This window comes from Alligator sinensis, unplaced genomic scaffold (genome assembly GCF_000455745.1).
Source record: "Alligator sinensis unplaced genomic scaffold, ASM45574v1 scaffold29_2, whole genome shotgun sequence".
Classification (NCBI taxonomy): Eukaryota; Metazoa; Chordata; order Crocodylia; family Alligatoridae; genus Alligator; species Alligator sinensis.
The window spans coordinates 394800-412534 of NW_005842194.1; the positions used below are offsets into that span (position 1 = coordinate 394800).

Sequence of the window (17735 nt, forward strand, 5' to 3'; positions counted from 1 at the left end):
GCAGTGACCAGTCCCTCCCCTCCTTCATGCACCCCTGTCTGCCACTGTAGCAGGTCTCTACCATAAAGAAAACTGTTGAAAGCAGACATTTGGAGCCCATACAGGAGAGGCAGGGGGTTTGGGTGCACTTTGGTGGTAGAGGCAGATGTTGGTACTTGAGGGCAAAGCTATCTGTCTTGGCAAGTGGGAAGGTTTGCTGAGGAGCAAGTGCTGATGATGGGCATGCAGGTTGCCCTCTGCCAGCTTCTTTTCTCTGGCTGCATCATGGGTTCTGGGCATCTAGACAGAAGCTTAGCCAGGGGGAGAGTTTTCTTGGTTTCACTTGGCCTTGGTTTCATTCTTCCCACCTCCCAGCCCCTGTGCTGATGAGGCAGGAGCCTCATGGGCAGGGTGCGATTCAGGGGCTAGTTTTCTAAAACCCTTCAAGATTAGATCATGCCCTCAGAGCTATCCCAGTGTACAGCAGTCCATTAGTGCCCCGTGGTGACAAGACTGAATTGCCCCAGAAGCTAGGCACCTTGTAATTGCCTGGGAAATTCTAGGACAGCACCTGAGTGAATGCACAGCATTTATCTCCATGGCCCCTGTGCTTTGTTCCCCCAAGGTCACAGCTTAATTGCCACTTCCACCTGTATACCGTGATTTGGAACAGCCTGTATGGGTGGCAGGGGCCCATGGTTGAATGGACACCTGGGAATTGGCCCTCCACAAGCATGGGAAGAAGCTGGAAACCTAGGTAGTGTTGGGGCGACCCCCACGGTTGCTATGACTTGGCCATGGCAGGCTCTGACCCACATGCCAGCAACACCCCACTCTCCTGCCTAAATTAAAGCATACCACCAAATCCCAAGGGGATCTAATCTCTTTGATGCCCTAGCAGCAATATGACCTGTGGGGAGAGGTTCCTCTGTCCCCATGTCCCTGCAGTAGAGCATGGAAACTCACCAATGGCAGCAGTAGCTAGGAGTTCAGGCACACTTCCCTTACTACGAGATCCCAGAGGTGTAAGGGTAGGATGATGGTTTGCTAATGGGGATTGTGAGATGCCAGTCAAGGGAGGGATGTGGAAGACCCTTGACATGGTCATGAAAAAGGAGGCCTGTGGAAGGATGGCTTCCCTGTGATCCTCTGAGATTGCTTTCTGTCCTCCATACTGCCCTCAATGCTGGGGCCAGGTCTGATATTGACACCACATTATGCCCTGGTGCTTCTGTGACCGTCTCATAACAACTGTCCCCTGACTTTGGCCACCATACCTCCAGGTCCTGGCTGGGAAACAAGCCCTGGGATGCTTCGTACTCCTCCTGTTCCTGTGCCTGCCCAAAAATGGCTGCAGCGTAGGCACTGCAGACCTCCTCCCTTTCCTACTCTTTGTGTGTGCTCTGGTGTTTCCTGCCCATCCTCAACACACTGATATTGATGGTATGGTGGGGGTTCACACCACTTTCTTCTGCAAGGCTATGGTAGTCAGGCATGCTCCTGATAGTACTGTAGTGCCCCTGGAGCCACCAGAAGTTCAGCTGGCACCCTAGATCTTGAATAAGCCCTGATCCATTTGGTTTTGGAGCTGTTCTGGTGCCAATCACTATTGTGGCCCCGGGCTGTCATTTCAGCAGCAACATGCTTAAAGATGGCCTAATGCCTGTGGCCCTGGTGGAGAGACAGCCCCAGATGGCAAGAAGGTCCTTCATCTTGACCTGCATGCCAGTGGATCCCTTGAAGACTGAGGACATACTGAGTGGGTTTGTTGAAATTTTTGCAATGCATGGATTATATGATTTGCCAAATATATTTTTATAAAAAGTCATTCCCAACATTTCTTAGAGGTACATGCAACCATTTGGAAATTTGTAATTGGTGTGTCAAAAAGCTTTGAACACAAATACAAAATTACACGAATCATGGTATAGAGCCAGATCTTTAATCAGATTAAGTGGCATATCTCCACTAATTATCTGGAGGACCTGATTCTTTGTTCTGAAATGAAACATCTCCATTATAAAATTATACACCTGGTCTGCTTGTCTATAAAGGGCTATTTAAGCTTCATATCAGTGCCTAACTTTCAAAACTAAGGCTCAGGCAAAATGCTAATCCTATATAGTCAGGGAATCTAAATGTTCGGTGGATCTTTGAATTAATAGTATTGACACATGGAAAATGTAATAGAAGTCTTGGAAAAACAAACATGATGCTCTAGTCCCCGATTCTGCCAGTGAGCCCAAGTGGGTAGACCGCTATGCCTCATGGTATCCAATTTAAATCAGTTGGACATTAAAGAGGCCTGAGCACCTGTGAACATATTGTTGTCTGAGTAAAGCACAGTAGCTTGGAAATCTGGGATGAAATTCTGGCCTCAGTGTAGTCAATGGGAATTTTGCCTTTCATTTTAATGGAACCATGTGTCATCATGGACTTAATTTAAAGTGTCTCTGTAGAAGTGGTTAACTTAGCACTTTGGGCCTGATTTGCAGAGGTGTTTAGCACAAGCAGCTCCCATTGGTTTCACATGAATTGAGGTGACTCCACACCAGGGGTGACTGGTGCCTCCCGGGTTGGGTGGGGCACAACTTGTGGGTGGGCCCAGGGGCGGGACAAAAGCCCCACATCCACCCCTATACTTTTGTGCTGCGGCTTAGTGCCCCCCCTCCATGCCCCTCCTACCAGTCTCCTGTGCCCCACACTAAAAATCAAGCCTTAGGTTCTCAGGCTGAGTACCCAAAACTAGTGGGAATTTAAACTTTGTGATTGATCCTTTTTTGCCTAAACAGGGATGCTAACATTAACCACGCAGCAAAGATGTTTTGAGAATGAATTCATTGCAAGTGAGCTTTGAGATTCTCTGAAAAATACAGGAACTAGGGACATTCTAGACAAAATTGTTGTTGTGTTTTTTCTTTGCACTAATTGTGGGTGTCAGAAGAATGAAGTGCATTCTTTGTAAAGACTTTTCAAAACTGACTCAAGTGTCAAACCTACTTCTGAGCAGACTGGAATGCAGTGGATAGATGCCAAACGTTTATTCTTTCTGCATTTGTTTATTTTTTAAAGAACTAATTAAAACATTTTTAAATGAGCAGCTGTTATGATTGTGCATATTTAAAGGGAAGGTTGTTTTAAAATTTTGTGTTGCCCACTATGGTTTGGTGTAACATCATTCTGAATTTCTGGGTTTTTTTCATATGCATGATGTGGTGCAAGATGGCATTTTGATTCCCTGCTAATAACGTTTTACAACTCGCTTTTAAAAATTATATTCAACTTCCCTGGTATGAATATTGGCATTGATGAACTTTGGGAACTATTAATATTTTGAAGAAGCATGTGGCATTTCCATGATTTTAGCACCAGAGGGCAGTACAAGTCAGTGTATTGTCTTGGTCTTTTAGGTGTCTGGATAAGATGAAAAAAGACAGTATTATTCAAAATGTCTTTTACTTTCTTCTTTAGTTAGTGTTTTTCAAATGACTTTTGAAACATTAATAGCTATTTCATTCTCAAAATGTATCCCCTCCCAAAACTCCAACCCCCCCCGCCAAATAGGCTGTCAAACTCTCAAATGACAAATTTAGGAAAACAATTTGCTTAATACATGTATTCCAGCCAGGCAGCTGGATCCTAGCTACCATTACCAAAATAATGTTGTTATACTAGTCTTTAAAATTTTACAGAAATTAAAAACAGATAAAATATTAGAATCCTCACACTGGTTTTCTTAAAAACCTTAAAAATAAAAATTGCCTTTCAACATCTTGTAGGTTTTTTTGTTTTTTTGTTTTTTAAGTATAAATACATGATCTATCTGAAACTTGGGATGGCAGAAGGGAAGAGACAGTTTGCCATTATAATTTATGGTCTCAAGATCCAAACCTGGTTCTTAGTAATACTTTAACAGCCAGGACTGTGTTATATGCTTAGTTAAATAATAAGAAAATGATCTTCAAATTGGTTATTTTTTATTCTGTAATTCCTATGAGTGGGGCAGACACTTAATAAAAAGTCTATTTATAAACTTTCTGCCTGTCCTCCACCTACTGCTGCTGCCTTCCCAGTATCCCAGGGAACTGGGAAGCTCCAAAGCCACTTGTGTCCTGGGGGCTGTGCTTAGCTGAGGATGGGGACTGGACAGCAGCAGCAAAGATAGATAGATAGATTATAATATATATAGGGGTTCCCCTTCCCCGTTATTGCTCCAGGAGAACCAGGTGGGGAGGGCAAAACTGCTCTCTTCCCATGCTGTTGCCACTGTCCCTGTCCCCAGGGTTGGCCAGAAGTGCCTCGGCAACTACTTCTGCCCCTGGAACAGCAAGAAAAGCAGCAGTAGTAAGCAGGGGAAGCAAGGGAAGGAAAGTGTCTTTGAGCACAAAGGGAAGAAGGGGGTTCAACCTGCCTTTGGGATTTAAAGTTCCTGGTGGCTTCTGTGGTTCACTCCAGTCTAAAAGGGGGTGTAGCCGTGCCACCTCACCTCCTCTGGGTCTGACCCTGAGGATTCTCCCTTAGGTGTATTGGCTGCAACCACAGGTGAGGATTAAGAAAATGTATACCCCTCAAATGTAATTCTCCTGTTGTTTTTTTTTCTCCTGTCTCTCGATGCAGCTATAGGAATAATTATTCTCATTTGTGTTAGTGCCCAGCCTCTTTGTGGTGGTGTGGTCAAGTTACAAAGAAACCACCTTCTGTGGAGGAGCTAATACTTCACAAATACTTTTGTGAACTTTTGCAGAGACCTTCCACAGCATCTGTTCAAAGCTGCAGGGGTTAGTGTCTACATAAAGGTGGGCTGCCAGGAAGACGTTCACAGAGCAGTACAAAGGTTGAGGGCCCTGGTTTTTAGACCTCTCTAGGCCCCTGTCTGGCTCCTACCCACAGAGAAGATTTAGGAAGGAACTCTGTAGGGAGAATTATTCAGTATTTCCTGACCCCATTAGCCATAAAATCTGTAGTGAAAAAAAAGGGTCAGAGGTACATTATGAGCTCCATTCTGTTTGCCATAAGGTCTCTGTTTGATATTTTTGCGTGCAAAATTAAATAATTTGTACATGCATGCACATAATTTCAATGTGATTGTACTAGTGTAACCCCAAAATAAATGATTCTTTGATTTATACCACATGCATCATCATTTTTGGCTCTATTTAGGAGGTCTATTAAAATGCAGTTTTTAAATGCAGTGCAAATAATATCCAGCCAGCTGTGTTCATGAGGAAAAATTAGGACCTACATTTTTTTATGTCAACATTAAGATGTTTATAACATACTGGGTATTTTGAGGGGGATACAGAGTTTGCATTTTTTTTTCATAAAAACACAGAATAAAAACAAGTGGAAAAACCCAAAGAGGTTTTTGTTTTCTTTCTTTGACATCTCTGTTCTCCAATTTTTTAATTGCACAAGTGCATATGGCTTTTTTTTAGCTTGCTTTTACAAACTGACTTTTTTTATTCTTCAACTAACAGTCTTTTCTCTTTAAAAAGAATTAGCAAAGGATTATAGGTAAATCCTTTCCAGTATTTAGGCTCCAAGCAGGTTTTTTGATGTTGCATGCATTTATCTTATTTGGATTAGGTTGCTAAAGAAAAATATTTTAACCTAGTGAATATACTTTTCTCAAATTGTTTTTTTACTTAATTTTTTTAAATATAAACTTTTTAAAATAAGGGTCTACTAGTGTGTGTGTGCATGCATACGTGCATGCATGCGCGCATGTGTGTTTCTAACTTCATAATGATTGTAGTAACTTCTCTTGACAGGCTGTGAAATGTGGATACTGAGGACTGGATCTTAAAGTCCCCTCAAATCACATGTGTGTGAGCAAAAAACAAAATAGAGAAAACCTAGAGGGGTTATCGGTAATAGAATGTGGAACAGCTGAAAACATGGAAACAATTTCCTCCCTAATTTGGGCAGATTGGAATGCATTCCCAAAATCCAAACGGAAATAGTAAAATTTAAAAACTTTTTATTAGTACCTAACCCAGCTGCACCTGGCTGTCCTAATTGCCTTCAACCTAGTCATTACTCGAAGGCATGAAGTTTAGCCACCAACAGCACTTATTAATGTATAATAGGAATTTACTTGTAAAACAGAATTATTGGAATGGTGTGATATCATAAAGACTGAGGTGCTGACATTTTAGATTGTTTTATATAGGGATGTTGAGTTATAATTTAGGAGTTAGATATTCCTTGGGTGATTAATCACTATTAGGTATAATCTAAATGTTTGTTGGATGCACATTGAATTAAAGTCTGTAATTATCCACTGTGGAAACATGTTCATGCAAATAAGGTCATGTTTGTTTGGTTTATGAACAATCTACTTTTCTGGTACTTTGTAGAAGATTGACAAAACCTAGAAATGCAGAGGCAGCAGATTAATGAAATGTTTCAGCAAGACAACCTTCACTGATTTCTGTAAAGATGTCAAAGCCCAAGACTATAAAACTGCCTGCAGTTTCTCCCCTTCATATCAATGGTGTGAGAAACTGAATACATTAATTTTGTTGGACCTCAAACTTAAAATCTGTCAATATTATTCTAGTGATTAATGGTTACAGACTTTTACCTACCTCATAAATATAATGTGCCTTGATTACAGAGGCACTGTTCCCACTGCTGTAGTTAGTTATGTCAGCACTTCCATTGTAAACCCCCTTTTTTAGGGGTTTATAACTCCAACATAAAAATTCAGTCTGGGATAGGTTCTTAGACTGGAAGCAAATACAGATTTGCTAAACAATCCATTGAATGATAGTTGTGCTAAATTATTCAGCTATGCCAGTATTTCCTCTTAGACCTTTTGGCATTCCTAGAACTCAAGATTACTTAGTTCTCTTTAAATGAGGGTTATTAGCCCTCATTCTATAATGCCGGCCAGTGCTTCTCGTAATGCATATTTCTAAAAACTTCTGCCATAAATATTTTAAAATATAGTACGTATGAGCAGTAACTCTTCCAAAACTCCTTTTAGTGTTCATGTCATGATGTTTTGATCCAGAACATAAACCACCACTAAACACCAATTTACAGGAAAAAACTCCATAAGGACCACGATAGAGAAGGGGCATTTAAAATACATTTCATTAACTACAAGGATCTGAGCACTGTCCTCCACTGGTGTAAATTGGCATCGCTCTGCTGATTTCACTGGAGCTATGCTGATTTACACCAGCAAGATACCTGGGTCCCGAACACATTTTATAACAGACTTTAAAGTAAAAAAACAAACAAACAAAAAAACATATAAAAATCTCTCTCTATTGTGTTTTCTCAATACCTGAAATCCTGGCATGGTTCTTGTAGGCAAAGAATTAATAAACAACAACCCACTTATCCTAGCATTACAGATGCTTTCTCAGGATCACTGGGGCCTTGTTTGGTCTCTGAGAGTACTTCCTGACGCCAGCCCTGGCTTCTAGACTGGGGATGAAGAGGGTTGGCCCCTTCCAACTCTGAGGATACTTACCCCTCATCCTCCCTGGTTCTTTGTGGCCTTGACTCAAGGAGCGAGCATTCAGTTCCTCTCCTGAGAATTCCTCTTCTTTCCTCTCTTTTTGGGGTGAACAAGTGCAACCCAAAGATCTCAGCATAAAATAGTCAGCTCTGTTTCAGTAAAGGCATTTACTGAGGTACAGACCACCCAGCCAGAGGTTCTCTGCTGCCCTCCCAAGTTAAGGAGATTAGCAAGCGGGTCCTCTGCCTCTGCACAGCCCATAGCACCCCCAGAGACAGTCTGCTGTTTCCTTTTCAATCTCCCTGGTTTCTGAACCCCAAAGAGCCTCTGTTAGTCTCCTTCCCTAACTGCCTCCCCCAAGTGGACACTCTCATTGTCTCCCCATTGTTATGCTCATCTCTCTTATGATGCCTCTGGGGCATCTGCTTCAGAGGCTGTGTACCAAACCCACTTACTTGAACCATCAACAAGGCTATTGTAATTTTGTTGATGCCGAAGATCCTTCTTGTCCTGTACTGCATGTAGCTGGCACTTAGCCCTTTGCAGGGATGGCAACTTCTGATTGCCATCAGGATCATGATCACAGGTGCTGACAACAACCACTTTTTTTTCGTGCCCTCCCCATGTCGGACCCTTTTGCTCTGCCATACATAAACACAGTTAACACACAAATATTGCACTAAACCCTATTGTCCCTCACACCTAGTTCACTTGTTTGTATCAAGTTGGTCAATAACATATTAAAATATAATTTGTGATATACTGTTTTGGGGGGGGGGAGGGGGTTGGTTGGTTGGTTTTTTTTAAGAAAGTCATGATGATGATGATTTTCTTTCCTTTTCTTTTTTCTTAATGACATCAACTTGTAGGCTGTAAGTTCAAAGTTTAAGCGATTGTTCTAGTTTCTCTCTTGTGTACATACACACATGCATGCATGCACACATTTTTACACTATATTTCTTTCCATCCCTAAAAAACAATAATATTTACCTGTTAGCTTTTGCTTTCTTATGCCACTGCTTGAGTAAGCATTTTTCTTGAAGGATTTTCCTGGTTATGTTGCACAGCACTGGGTTCAAAGGGCATATCTGAACTACATCTATGGCATGCCTCAGCAGGGACACTCCTGAGCAAACCCCACCATCCATATCTACTTGTACAAAGTGTAGAAATGCACTGGTGAATCAACTTGGGGGCATTCCCCAGCACCTGCTGTCAGACATGACAGGTCTTAAGGAGGCTCATAGAGAAGTGCCTTTGGTACAGCTTCACTGGCAGGTTTGGTGAGCAGGAGTGGATGGCAGGACCTGCTTGAGAGCATCTTTGTCAGAACATCAGGATCACGGTGTTGCTTCTTAAGGTGCTTTGTGTTTTCTTTCCAGTGACATGGTTTCCCAAAATATGTATCTATTAATAAGCTTTTGGGGCCCAGTGTAATTAAGTTAACATATTATTTAATTTATTAAGTCAGTCCAGAGGTTGGAAATGTTTTCCAGTGGGGGGGCCACAATGACCAAGCTTGGGTTGGAGGCAGGTGGGCATTAAGACTTGCCAGATGTTGCTACTTCTCTTGGTTGTTCAAGTGTGGACAGTACAGCAGAAAGAAGCTCCTCCTCTACCAGAGCTTGTGCTAACCAACTGTGGCATGGTAAGGGCAGAGATTTTCCTCTTCTCAGGGCTCCAGGCAACCAGCTGTGATGCATCTACCCTCAGGGAGATCTACCCTCTTCCTGAAAACCAGATAGCTGACTACAGCATGGCACAGGAAGAGCTCCCTTCTGCAGGAGCCTCAGGTGACTGACTGTAGCTTGGCATAGAGAAAATCTCTGATGGATGGGCTCTGCAGGCTAGATCCAAAGGTTCTGCAAGATTGTTTGGGCCCATAGGTTGATGACCGCAGAGTTAATCAAATGCCTGTTTAAACATAATTTAGATTTTCTTCTCCATTACATTTAAGTAACTGATTAAATAGAAAGCTTTTTTGTTTATTAAAACTGATTAAAAATAGGGGAGAGGGGAGTTTCACTAAAACTTTGCCCTTTTCCCTCCCCATGTCTTTCTCTCTTTCTTTTTATTGTATTAAAGGTGGAATGGTAGCTTAAGAGAAAAAATAATTGGGTATTATTTATCTGCATATCTAGGGACCTGAGTATCTTTGAATAACTGACTCTAATTAATTATAGAAAGCTTTTCACCTCTATCATGGAATGTCTGGTTCTGATAAGGAAATAATGATAATGTGTATGTTTTAAGTGTTAGGATGCAAGTGTATTTTCTGTTCAAAGTGTATTGTAGATCTTAGTAGGAGAGTGAGAGCGCTTTTATGAAGGAAGCATTCATTTTCACTTTTATTTAGTAGGGGGATTTTAGTAACAGAAGTTAGAAATTGTCTGACTCAAACTAGGATTATGCTACCCTTCCTAAATGGGGGTGTATACACGTTTGTAGGCTTGTCTCATATGATACTTTCTGGAGTTTAAAAATCCATCAGAATTTTAGGGGCTAAGAACCATATGCTTACTCCCCCTTATTCATTTTTGCAATGTTTATTGAGGTTTCATGTAGTTAAGCAAGAATCTGGAAATCTGAATAACTGTACTTTTTAAAAATATGGTGTGTGTGTTGGTGGGGGAAGCATTTAAAAAGCTAGCCCTAACACTCCAGAAGCAGGGCATCCGGCACTCACAGTTTACTTGGCTGATTGGATAGCTTGAAAGCCTTAATTTAAAAGTCATCTTACAATCCTTTTTAATTGGCTCTAAAGTCAATAGTTGAGTATTTGGCCTGATAAGAAGGCTTTTGACTCTCCATGTGCCATAAAATCAGCAGAGAGGCATCTGTTTAATGCAACAATGATGCTAGAATTTTTGTTACTGGGGTTGCTCTAAACAGGATTTACCCCTTAAGGCAGCAGTAACACACCATAAAAAGGCCATTCCTGTATTCCACAGCAGCAAAGTTTTAACATTTTGGCTTTCAGGTTTTTTTAATAGGTAGCAATAACAAGACTTGCATGGGGTGGTTTGTAGAAGTACTGTACATGGTGTCTAAGATTAGAATACTTCCCTTCTAGGTTTTATTGCTCCTGGTTTATATAGGCCTGGGAAAGAGCATCTAACAAATTTCAAGGTTCAGTTCTTGTTTCTGGAAAATTTTTGTGTGTGCAGATTGATGGAGTAAAAGACACACTCCAGTTTGTAATGGAATTAATTTATCAGCTTGTTTTAGACTTTTCCAAACAAAAGTTTTTATTAAAATGGAATTCTAGAACTTCAAGTCTTTATAAGAATAGCCTGTGTAGTTTTTATAACCAAAATTCAAGCTTTGAAAAAGCTAGGCAATTCAACTGAAAGCTAAAGGGAACTTTTGAATCCAAGCACCATTAACTGCCTCTGTAGAAATGCCAGTCCTCCTTTTATTTTTTCCTTTTTGTTCCCAACATCTCTGCTTCTAAATAGTGAGAAGGAGTTAGCCCTCTTAGTCTGAAGTCAGGTAGAAGGCACGGCAGGATGGCACTTCAGAGGCTAACCACCATATCGTCTTGATAAGCAATTATTTGTGTGCTGAAAACCTATTTATGGCTATGGGGAGGTTAAATTTGGAAGAATCACTGACTACAGGGTACCATCTTTGCAGTGTCCTCTGTCATTTCTAGGTTCTTTTCATATGAGTGCTTAATAAATCTACCATCTCCATTCACATTGCAGGCAATTCAGTTGCACAACCTGTGCATGTAGTATTGAAAGTCTGGGCAAGAGAACATTAATTTCACTCGCATGTGTTTCTGGTACTAAGGGTGATGCATTTCTATCATTTGATTTTTTTTTTTTTTTTTCCCATGTGACATCTTTTCATATTACTTCCATAAAGTTATTGTCAGGATGAGGTGTTTTGCATGTATAGATATATTAGCTCTGGATCTTCTGATACTTGCACAATTGGTGGCTCATAGAATTTTAATGTAGAATGATTAATGACTGACCTCACTGAGCTACTTGTCTAATCAGAAATAAGTAAAAAGCATCTTCTCTGGAAGACATAGCTGTAAAGAAGTCTGGAGTCTGCACACTTCTCTCTCGTTTCCTCCGTCCCCCTCCCCCTGCCCTTGTTTGTCTTCTAATGCTATAAACTTGTATGGTGAGTCACTTGAAACTACTAATGTGTACTGGCAAAGCTAACTTCATTTTAATGAAGCATTATTTTTTTTCTAAGAATTTCCCTAGATTTTAAAAAGCCACAAGAATTTCTCAATGACAAGTATTAACCTAGCTTGGGCCTTAACTTCTTTGTATTACATGCTGTCTCCCCCTTTGGGATTCTTCTAACTCATTCTCTCTCGGGATTTATACTCATCCATATTCAGGTTAATTTACTGACCTTTCCCATTTCTTACTTACTTGATTGATTTAGGAGATGTGCAGGCCTCCTGAGGTCTTCAGGATGATGCACCTTCCCTGCTCCATTGAGTCCTCCCTCTCCTGTCAGATACAGGGCACTCAGACCTCAGTGAAGCACACAATCTTTCTCATCCGGTTTGTATTAGCAACTTTTCTCTTCCCTGCTTTGAATACTTTTAGACACTGATAGATTTCCAGCTGTGCAATGGAGAAAGCTGCAATAATTATTACAGAAAAATGCAGAGATAGCTTGTACATGTCCTGATTTTACTGATATATTAGGGTGTCACTCTGACCTATTGCTGCTTGGAAGAAACTCTTTGCTCAAAAGATTGTGCTGCGCCAAAGCATACTTGGGGAAGCGGGGGGGCTGATATTAGTATACTTCACACTAATGGACTCAGCTAAATCTGCCATCTCCAGTAGAAGCAGGCACAGATTGGGCACCTAGATAGCAGACAGGGGCTCAAGCTTCAAGCTCTAATACCTCTTCTGTCTGTTGCTTCCAGTAAACTTCATTTCTCAAAAATGCCATAAATTCTCTGCTTCCCTTTCTGTGTAGGTAGAGATCCTATAAACCTGATGGATATCTGTAGCTTTGCATGGGTCCTGGTATCTCTTGACTTTCTGCATGTAGTGCATGTACTGAGAAACCTGCCAGGTGCTGGAGGCACCAGTGCACTCCAGTGCACATCAGGCACAGGATGCAATTTTTCTTTAGTTTTTTGTTTTACTGCCATAGTTGCTGACCCTACCTGTGAAACAGCTTGTCAGAATGACTTCAGGTTATGCTTATTTGAAAATTCCTTGCAACACTTGACACGCAGAAGTAAGTATGACAGAGAAGAGCATGGTTGAAAGGTTAATTAGGAACGAAAGAATAATATGTCATAATCAAACAATTTCTGAGGATCATGAAATGCTCCAACAATCCTTAGGAAAGCGATCAAGAAACTGATGAGATTTACAAATTGTCCCACTCTACTTGAATCACTACAGTGCCTCAGATAACCAGCATGTGCAGCTGTATATTGTAAAGTACATAAAGCACTTGAGACTTGATTAAACACATGACAAACATCCTGAGCTCTTTGAAAATTTTCTTTTCTAAAAGAAATGTTTAAAGATGTTTTAATTGAAAACCTAATTTCTCGGCAGCTAATTTTATATCCTCTAAAAGCAAGACAGACTAATCTGATATTCTTAAATCATCAGGAAATGCCTTCTTCCCCATTTTAAAACTGATCATGTACATGAGCGCTAAGTTGTTGGGTTTTTTTTTCAAGTAAACTACTTTTCTGCGTTTGAAGGTATTAAGACAGCTTTTTTGAGACGGAAAAATAAAAATATTATTTTTAAAGTATGGCTCCTTTTCCTTTTATTTTGGTTTCACCTCAAAATGAGTTTGTCGAGCTCCATATGGAATGATGCAAAATATCTCTCTGCTGGCTACAAAAGGCGCATGAAAATTTAGTACTAGAAATTTTTTTTGAGGGTGTAGAGGAGAACTTATATCAAGTATGTAAATAAAATAATTTCTCAACCTTACAGGGACAGACCTTTATTCAAATGCATGAAAGGAACCTAAACATTGGAGTTAATTGAAATTCTTCAATTGTTTAAAAAATATGGGGGTCACAATTTTCACAAAAATATCCCATTTTTTACTATGTCTACTATACATGTTTGTTGCATCCAGATGCAGGCTTTATTTTATTTGTTTGTTTATTTATCCTTTTTTTTATTTTAATCAATACTTCAATAACTGTAGCATGTGGCTATAAATATTTTCAATGGTTCAGTTCAATGTTTTCAAGGATGCCAGTAAAGCAGTGAGTCTCAATTTCCTCAGGCACAAGGCAACCCTGGTTAGACTCAAAACACCCCTCAAAATGTCAGCTCATAGCTTTCACTTATGTTGGGCATTTTTTAATTCTGGAGCAATTCTTCTGTTGCAAAGAACTCAAAGACCACAACAGATCAGGTACTACTGCAACAGGTTTAATTCGTACTTGAAATATCTGGGTTTATCTTTTGAATCTGGTAGTTGTGGAAACACTTACACATGTGGTAATTTTTGCATGGCATCCTGGTTGAGAATCATTTCAGTAGAGACTTACTACTATGGCTGCTTGGCCTTCAGGTTACAAGTTCCCAGAAAGCAGTGTTGTTCCTGATAAATTAACCGGCCACATTTAGTCATCGAAATGGAAGTGGAATGGTCTACCCCCCGCCCCAATCCTTCATATTCCTAATGTGTTATACCATGTTTTCTTGTATTTTTGTATCTGTTTTCTGTTATAATTCTGTTGAGGCAATGGGACATATATGGCACACAAGTGAGAATTGTCCTAAACTTCCTTTGTTTTTTTTCCATCCTACTCTGTTTGATTTGCTTTTGAATGCATAATTGGATTCTACTTTGGGACAGTTGTGGAGAAGATGGGTACCAGGTGGTGTGGTCAAGAGGTAGTAGGTCCATACATGCTCTCTCAGAAGGCTGTTCTTCCTGATATCTTCAGTCTATGCCCTGTTAAAAGTACTAGGCTGAACATTCAAAGCTGTTATGGTGGGTTCCAGAAGAAAAGGGGATTATGAGATTATGTGGGTTTATCCCATTATGGCTTTTTAAATGAATACACTGAAGTGGACAGGTTGGCCAAGAGGATCTGTGTAGGGATATGGAGTGGTTTAACATGATTTGTTTGGCTTATGCTGCTTAAGAGAGAGGCTGTCTTATTGTTTTTCATCAGCTATGATATCCAGGAGCAGGCAGAGTTACAGTAAACTAACATGGAGGTGCAATGTGATAGCCTTTAAAAGAACACTTTATAAAAATATTAAAAATTAATGCACTGTCAAAAAAGTACCTGGAGCCATACTTTGTATTATACTGCAAGTATTTTAATGTATGTTTCAGGTACTATGGGTATTACATTTAAAACGGGATTTAACTTAGTGTTTTAAGAGGATTGACATGATATTTAGTAGAAAGGCTTTATTAATTGGATAATGAGCTTATAGGAAAATGACAGGTAGACTACTGCAGTAAACAAATAAAGCAAGCTATAATCAAATCCACTATATCTCCAGCCATAATAGTGTTTTCTCACCAACACTGGGAAGGCAGTGGTTCTGATCATTGCAGCTTTCATCAGGTGTGGATCCATCACCAAGGGTGGTTATGATGGGTCAACATGGTTCTTCTCTCCAGGGATTAGCAAGCTTTTTTGTCAACTTCACTCTTCTCCTATACTTGCTCTTCAAAGCACTTTTTCTTGATGAACCAATGATCAGAGCCCGGATGAAGCCAACAGAGTGGAGGGTCATTGTCCGTGGATTGTTTTGTAGATGTTAGCCCTTTGGATCCATCCCTGGTTGTTGTTGGTGAAACTGATGTGCACAACACCCTTGATCGCTCCGGAGGTTTACCATTTCATTAATTGCAATAGGGCTTGATTAATTGAATCAAACACCTTAGACTGAATTGTGAGGCACTGTATAGGTCATTGTTACAGCAGGGCAGATCCTAATATATTTACCAACTGGAATAGGTGCCTAGATTGGAGAGGGATTTGGCAACAAGGGAGAGGCAATCGTTTTGAAAGGGGAACCTATTCATAATTGATCTAGGGTAGTTAGACATGGGGTGTACTTGATACCAAAAGCAAGAGATGGGATTAACGTTATTGTTTTATTTCAGGGGGTCCCAATCACAAGCTTGCATTATTGTGCAAAAGGCACTGTTATTATGATTTAGTCATTCAAATTTTGCACATAGGTCTGGACAAGCTCTGTGTTCAGCAATGGGTTGTAATACTGTTCCTTGAAATTCTGAAAATAGTATTATGGTTCATCGTACTCTTAAAATCAAATATTCTAGATACTTTAATCATCATTATAATTTACAATGCCAGAAGGCTAGTGTACATTCTCAGCATTTCCATTTGGTATTATTTTACTCTTAATAGTACTTTATAGTCCCCAGCCTTACTTCAATTAGCACCACTGACAGATGCTAATTCAGCATTTTACCTCTAGCCAGCAGGGCTTTTTTTAGAATAAATGTCAGTAATTTTATGTCACTAATTTGAGGTGATATACCTACATGTGAAATTTACATTTTATCTTTCTTGTTATACTTGCAGGAAAAGATGGCAGCATAAGGAAATATAATAGGAGGGCCTTAGGAGATTAGTTCATGCGTGGAAGTTTGACTATGGAACTTTTATAGCTTAACTGGACATTTGCTGCTTGCTTCATCCTTAGCAAGGGAAAATGAACAAACAAACATATTTTTTAAGGTACCTTTAAAGCCACCTATTTTGTCTTTTGAAGGGATGCATAAGTATCTATCATCTCTTGAGAAAAAACAAATATGGTTTAAACCTAGAAGAAAAACATATTTTAGCAGTCTATTAAAAATCTAAACACATTGGATATAGGTGTAGCTTTATTTAATATATTCTGGGCACATAGATACGAGATGCTTAATGGGCAATAGACTAATTGTATCGCGCATTAGCATGTCATGGCAAAAACTGTACTAATGCACAGTACAATTAGTCTACTGTCCATTAAACATCACAGAAAGACTTGTGTGCCATTGCTAAGGTGCATTACAGCTGTCTACTTCACAGAAGTCTTACTGAGAGTGCAGGAACAAACCATCCTGATGTTCAGGAAGACTAGCAAGTATGGCAGAAGACCAGGTTAACTAAGCAGGGAACTCTTCTGTAAATTAAATCACAAAAAGGAAGCTTATAAGAAGTGGAAACTTGGACAAACAACTAGGGAGGAATATAAGAGTATTGCTTGGGCATGCAGGGATGAAGTCGGCAAGGACAAAATGTAATCGCAGTTACAGCTAGCAAGGGATGTGAAGGGTAACAAAAAGGATTTCTACAAGTATGTCAGTAACAAGAGGAAGATCAGGGAAAGTGTGGGTCCCTTACTGAATGGGGGAGACAACCCAGTGACAGAGGATGCAGAAAAGGCTGAAGCAGTCGATGCCTTTTTCGCCTCCGTCTTCATGGGCAAGGTCAGCTCCCAGACTACTGCACCAGTTTGGGGAGGACGTGAGCAGCCAACAGTGATGAAAGAACAGGTTAGAGACTATTTAGAAATGCTGAACATATACAAGTTCATTGGGCAGGAAAGGATGCTCCCAAGGGTGCTGAGGGAGTTGGCTGATAGGATTGCAGAGCCACTGGACATTATCTTTGAAAACTCATGGTGATTGGGGAGGTCATGGATGATTGGAAAAGGGCAAACATAATGCCCATATTTAAGAAATGGAAAAAGGATGGTCCGGAGAACTACAAACCAGTCAGCCTCACCTCAGTCCCTGGAAAAACCATGGAGAAGATCCTCAGGAATCGATTTCTAAACACTTGGAGGAGAATAAGGTAATTAGGAAGAGTTGGCATGGATTCGCTAAGGGCAAGTCATGCCTGACTAACCTGATTGCCTTCTGTGATGAGATTATTGGCTCTGTGGATGTAGGGAGACCAGTGGATGTGGTATACCTTGATTTTTTTAGCAAGGCTTTTGATATGGTTTCCCACAACATTCTTTCAGGCAAGCAAAGGAAGTACAGGCTGGATGAATGGACTGTAAGGTGGATAGAAAACTGGCTGGAGCATCAGGGTCAGGAGGGAGGATTGATGTCTAGTTGGCAGCCAGTATCAAGTGGAGTGCCCCAGGGGTTGATTCTGGGGCTGGTTTTGTTCAATATCTTCATAAGTGACTTGGAAGATGGGACGGAGTGCATCTTCAATAAGTTTGCAGATGACGCCAATCTAGGGGGAGTAGTAGACACTGGTGATGCATAGAAGGTGCACACAAGTACACGTGCACCCCCTGAGATTGGCGGTACACCCCCT

General features: G+C 40.4%; 1 protein-coding gene across 1 annotated transcript in view; it reads left to right on the forward strand.

Moving 5' to 3' along the window:
- Positions 1-1658: 1658 nt before the first annotated feature.
- The window catches only part of JAZF1 (JAZF zinc finger 1), a 268598-nt gene continuing 252521 nt past the window's right edge, over positions 1659-17735 (forward strand). Inside the window, exon 1 of the mRNA XM_025207420.1 lies at positions 1659-1738. Within this exon, the coding sequence (XP_025063205.1) occupies positions 1672-1738 (67 nt within the window). The 5' untranslated portion in view covers positions 1659-1671. The remainder of the gene's footprint in view (positions 1739-17735) is intronic.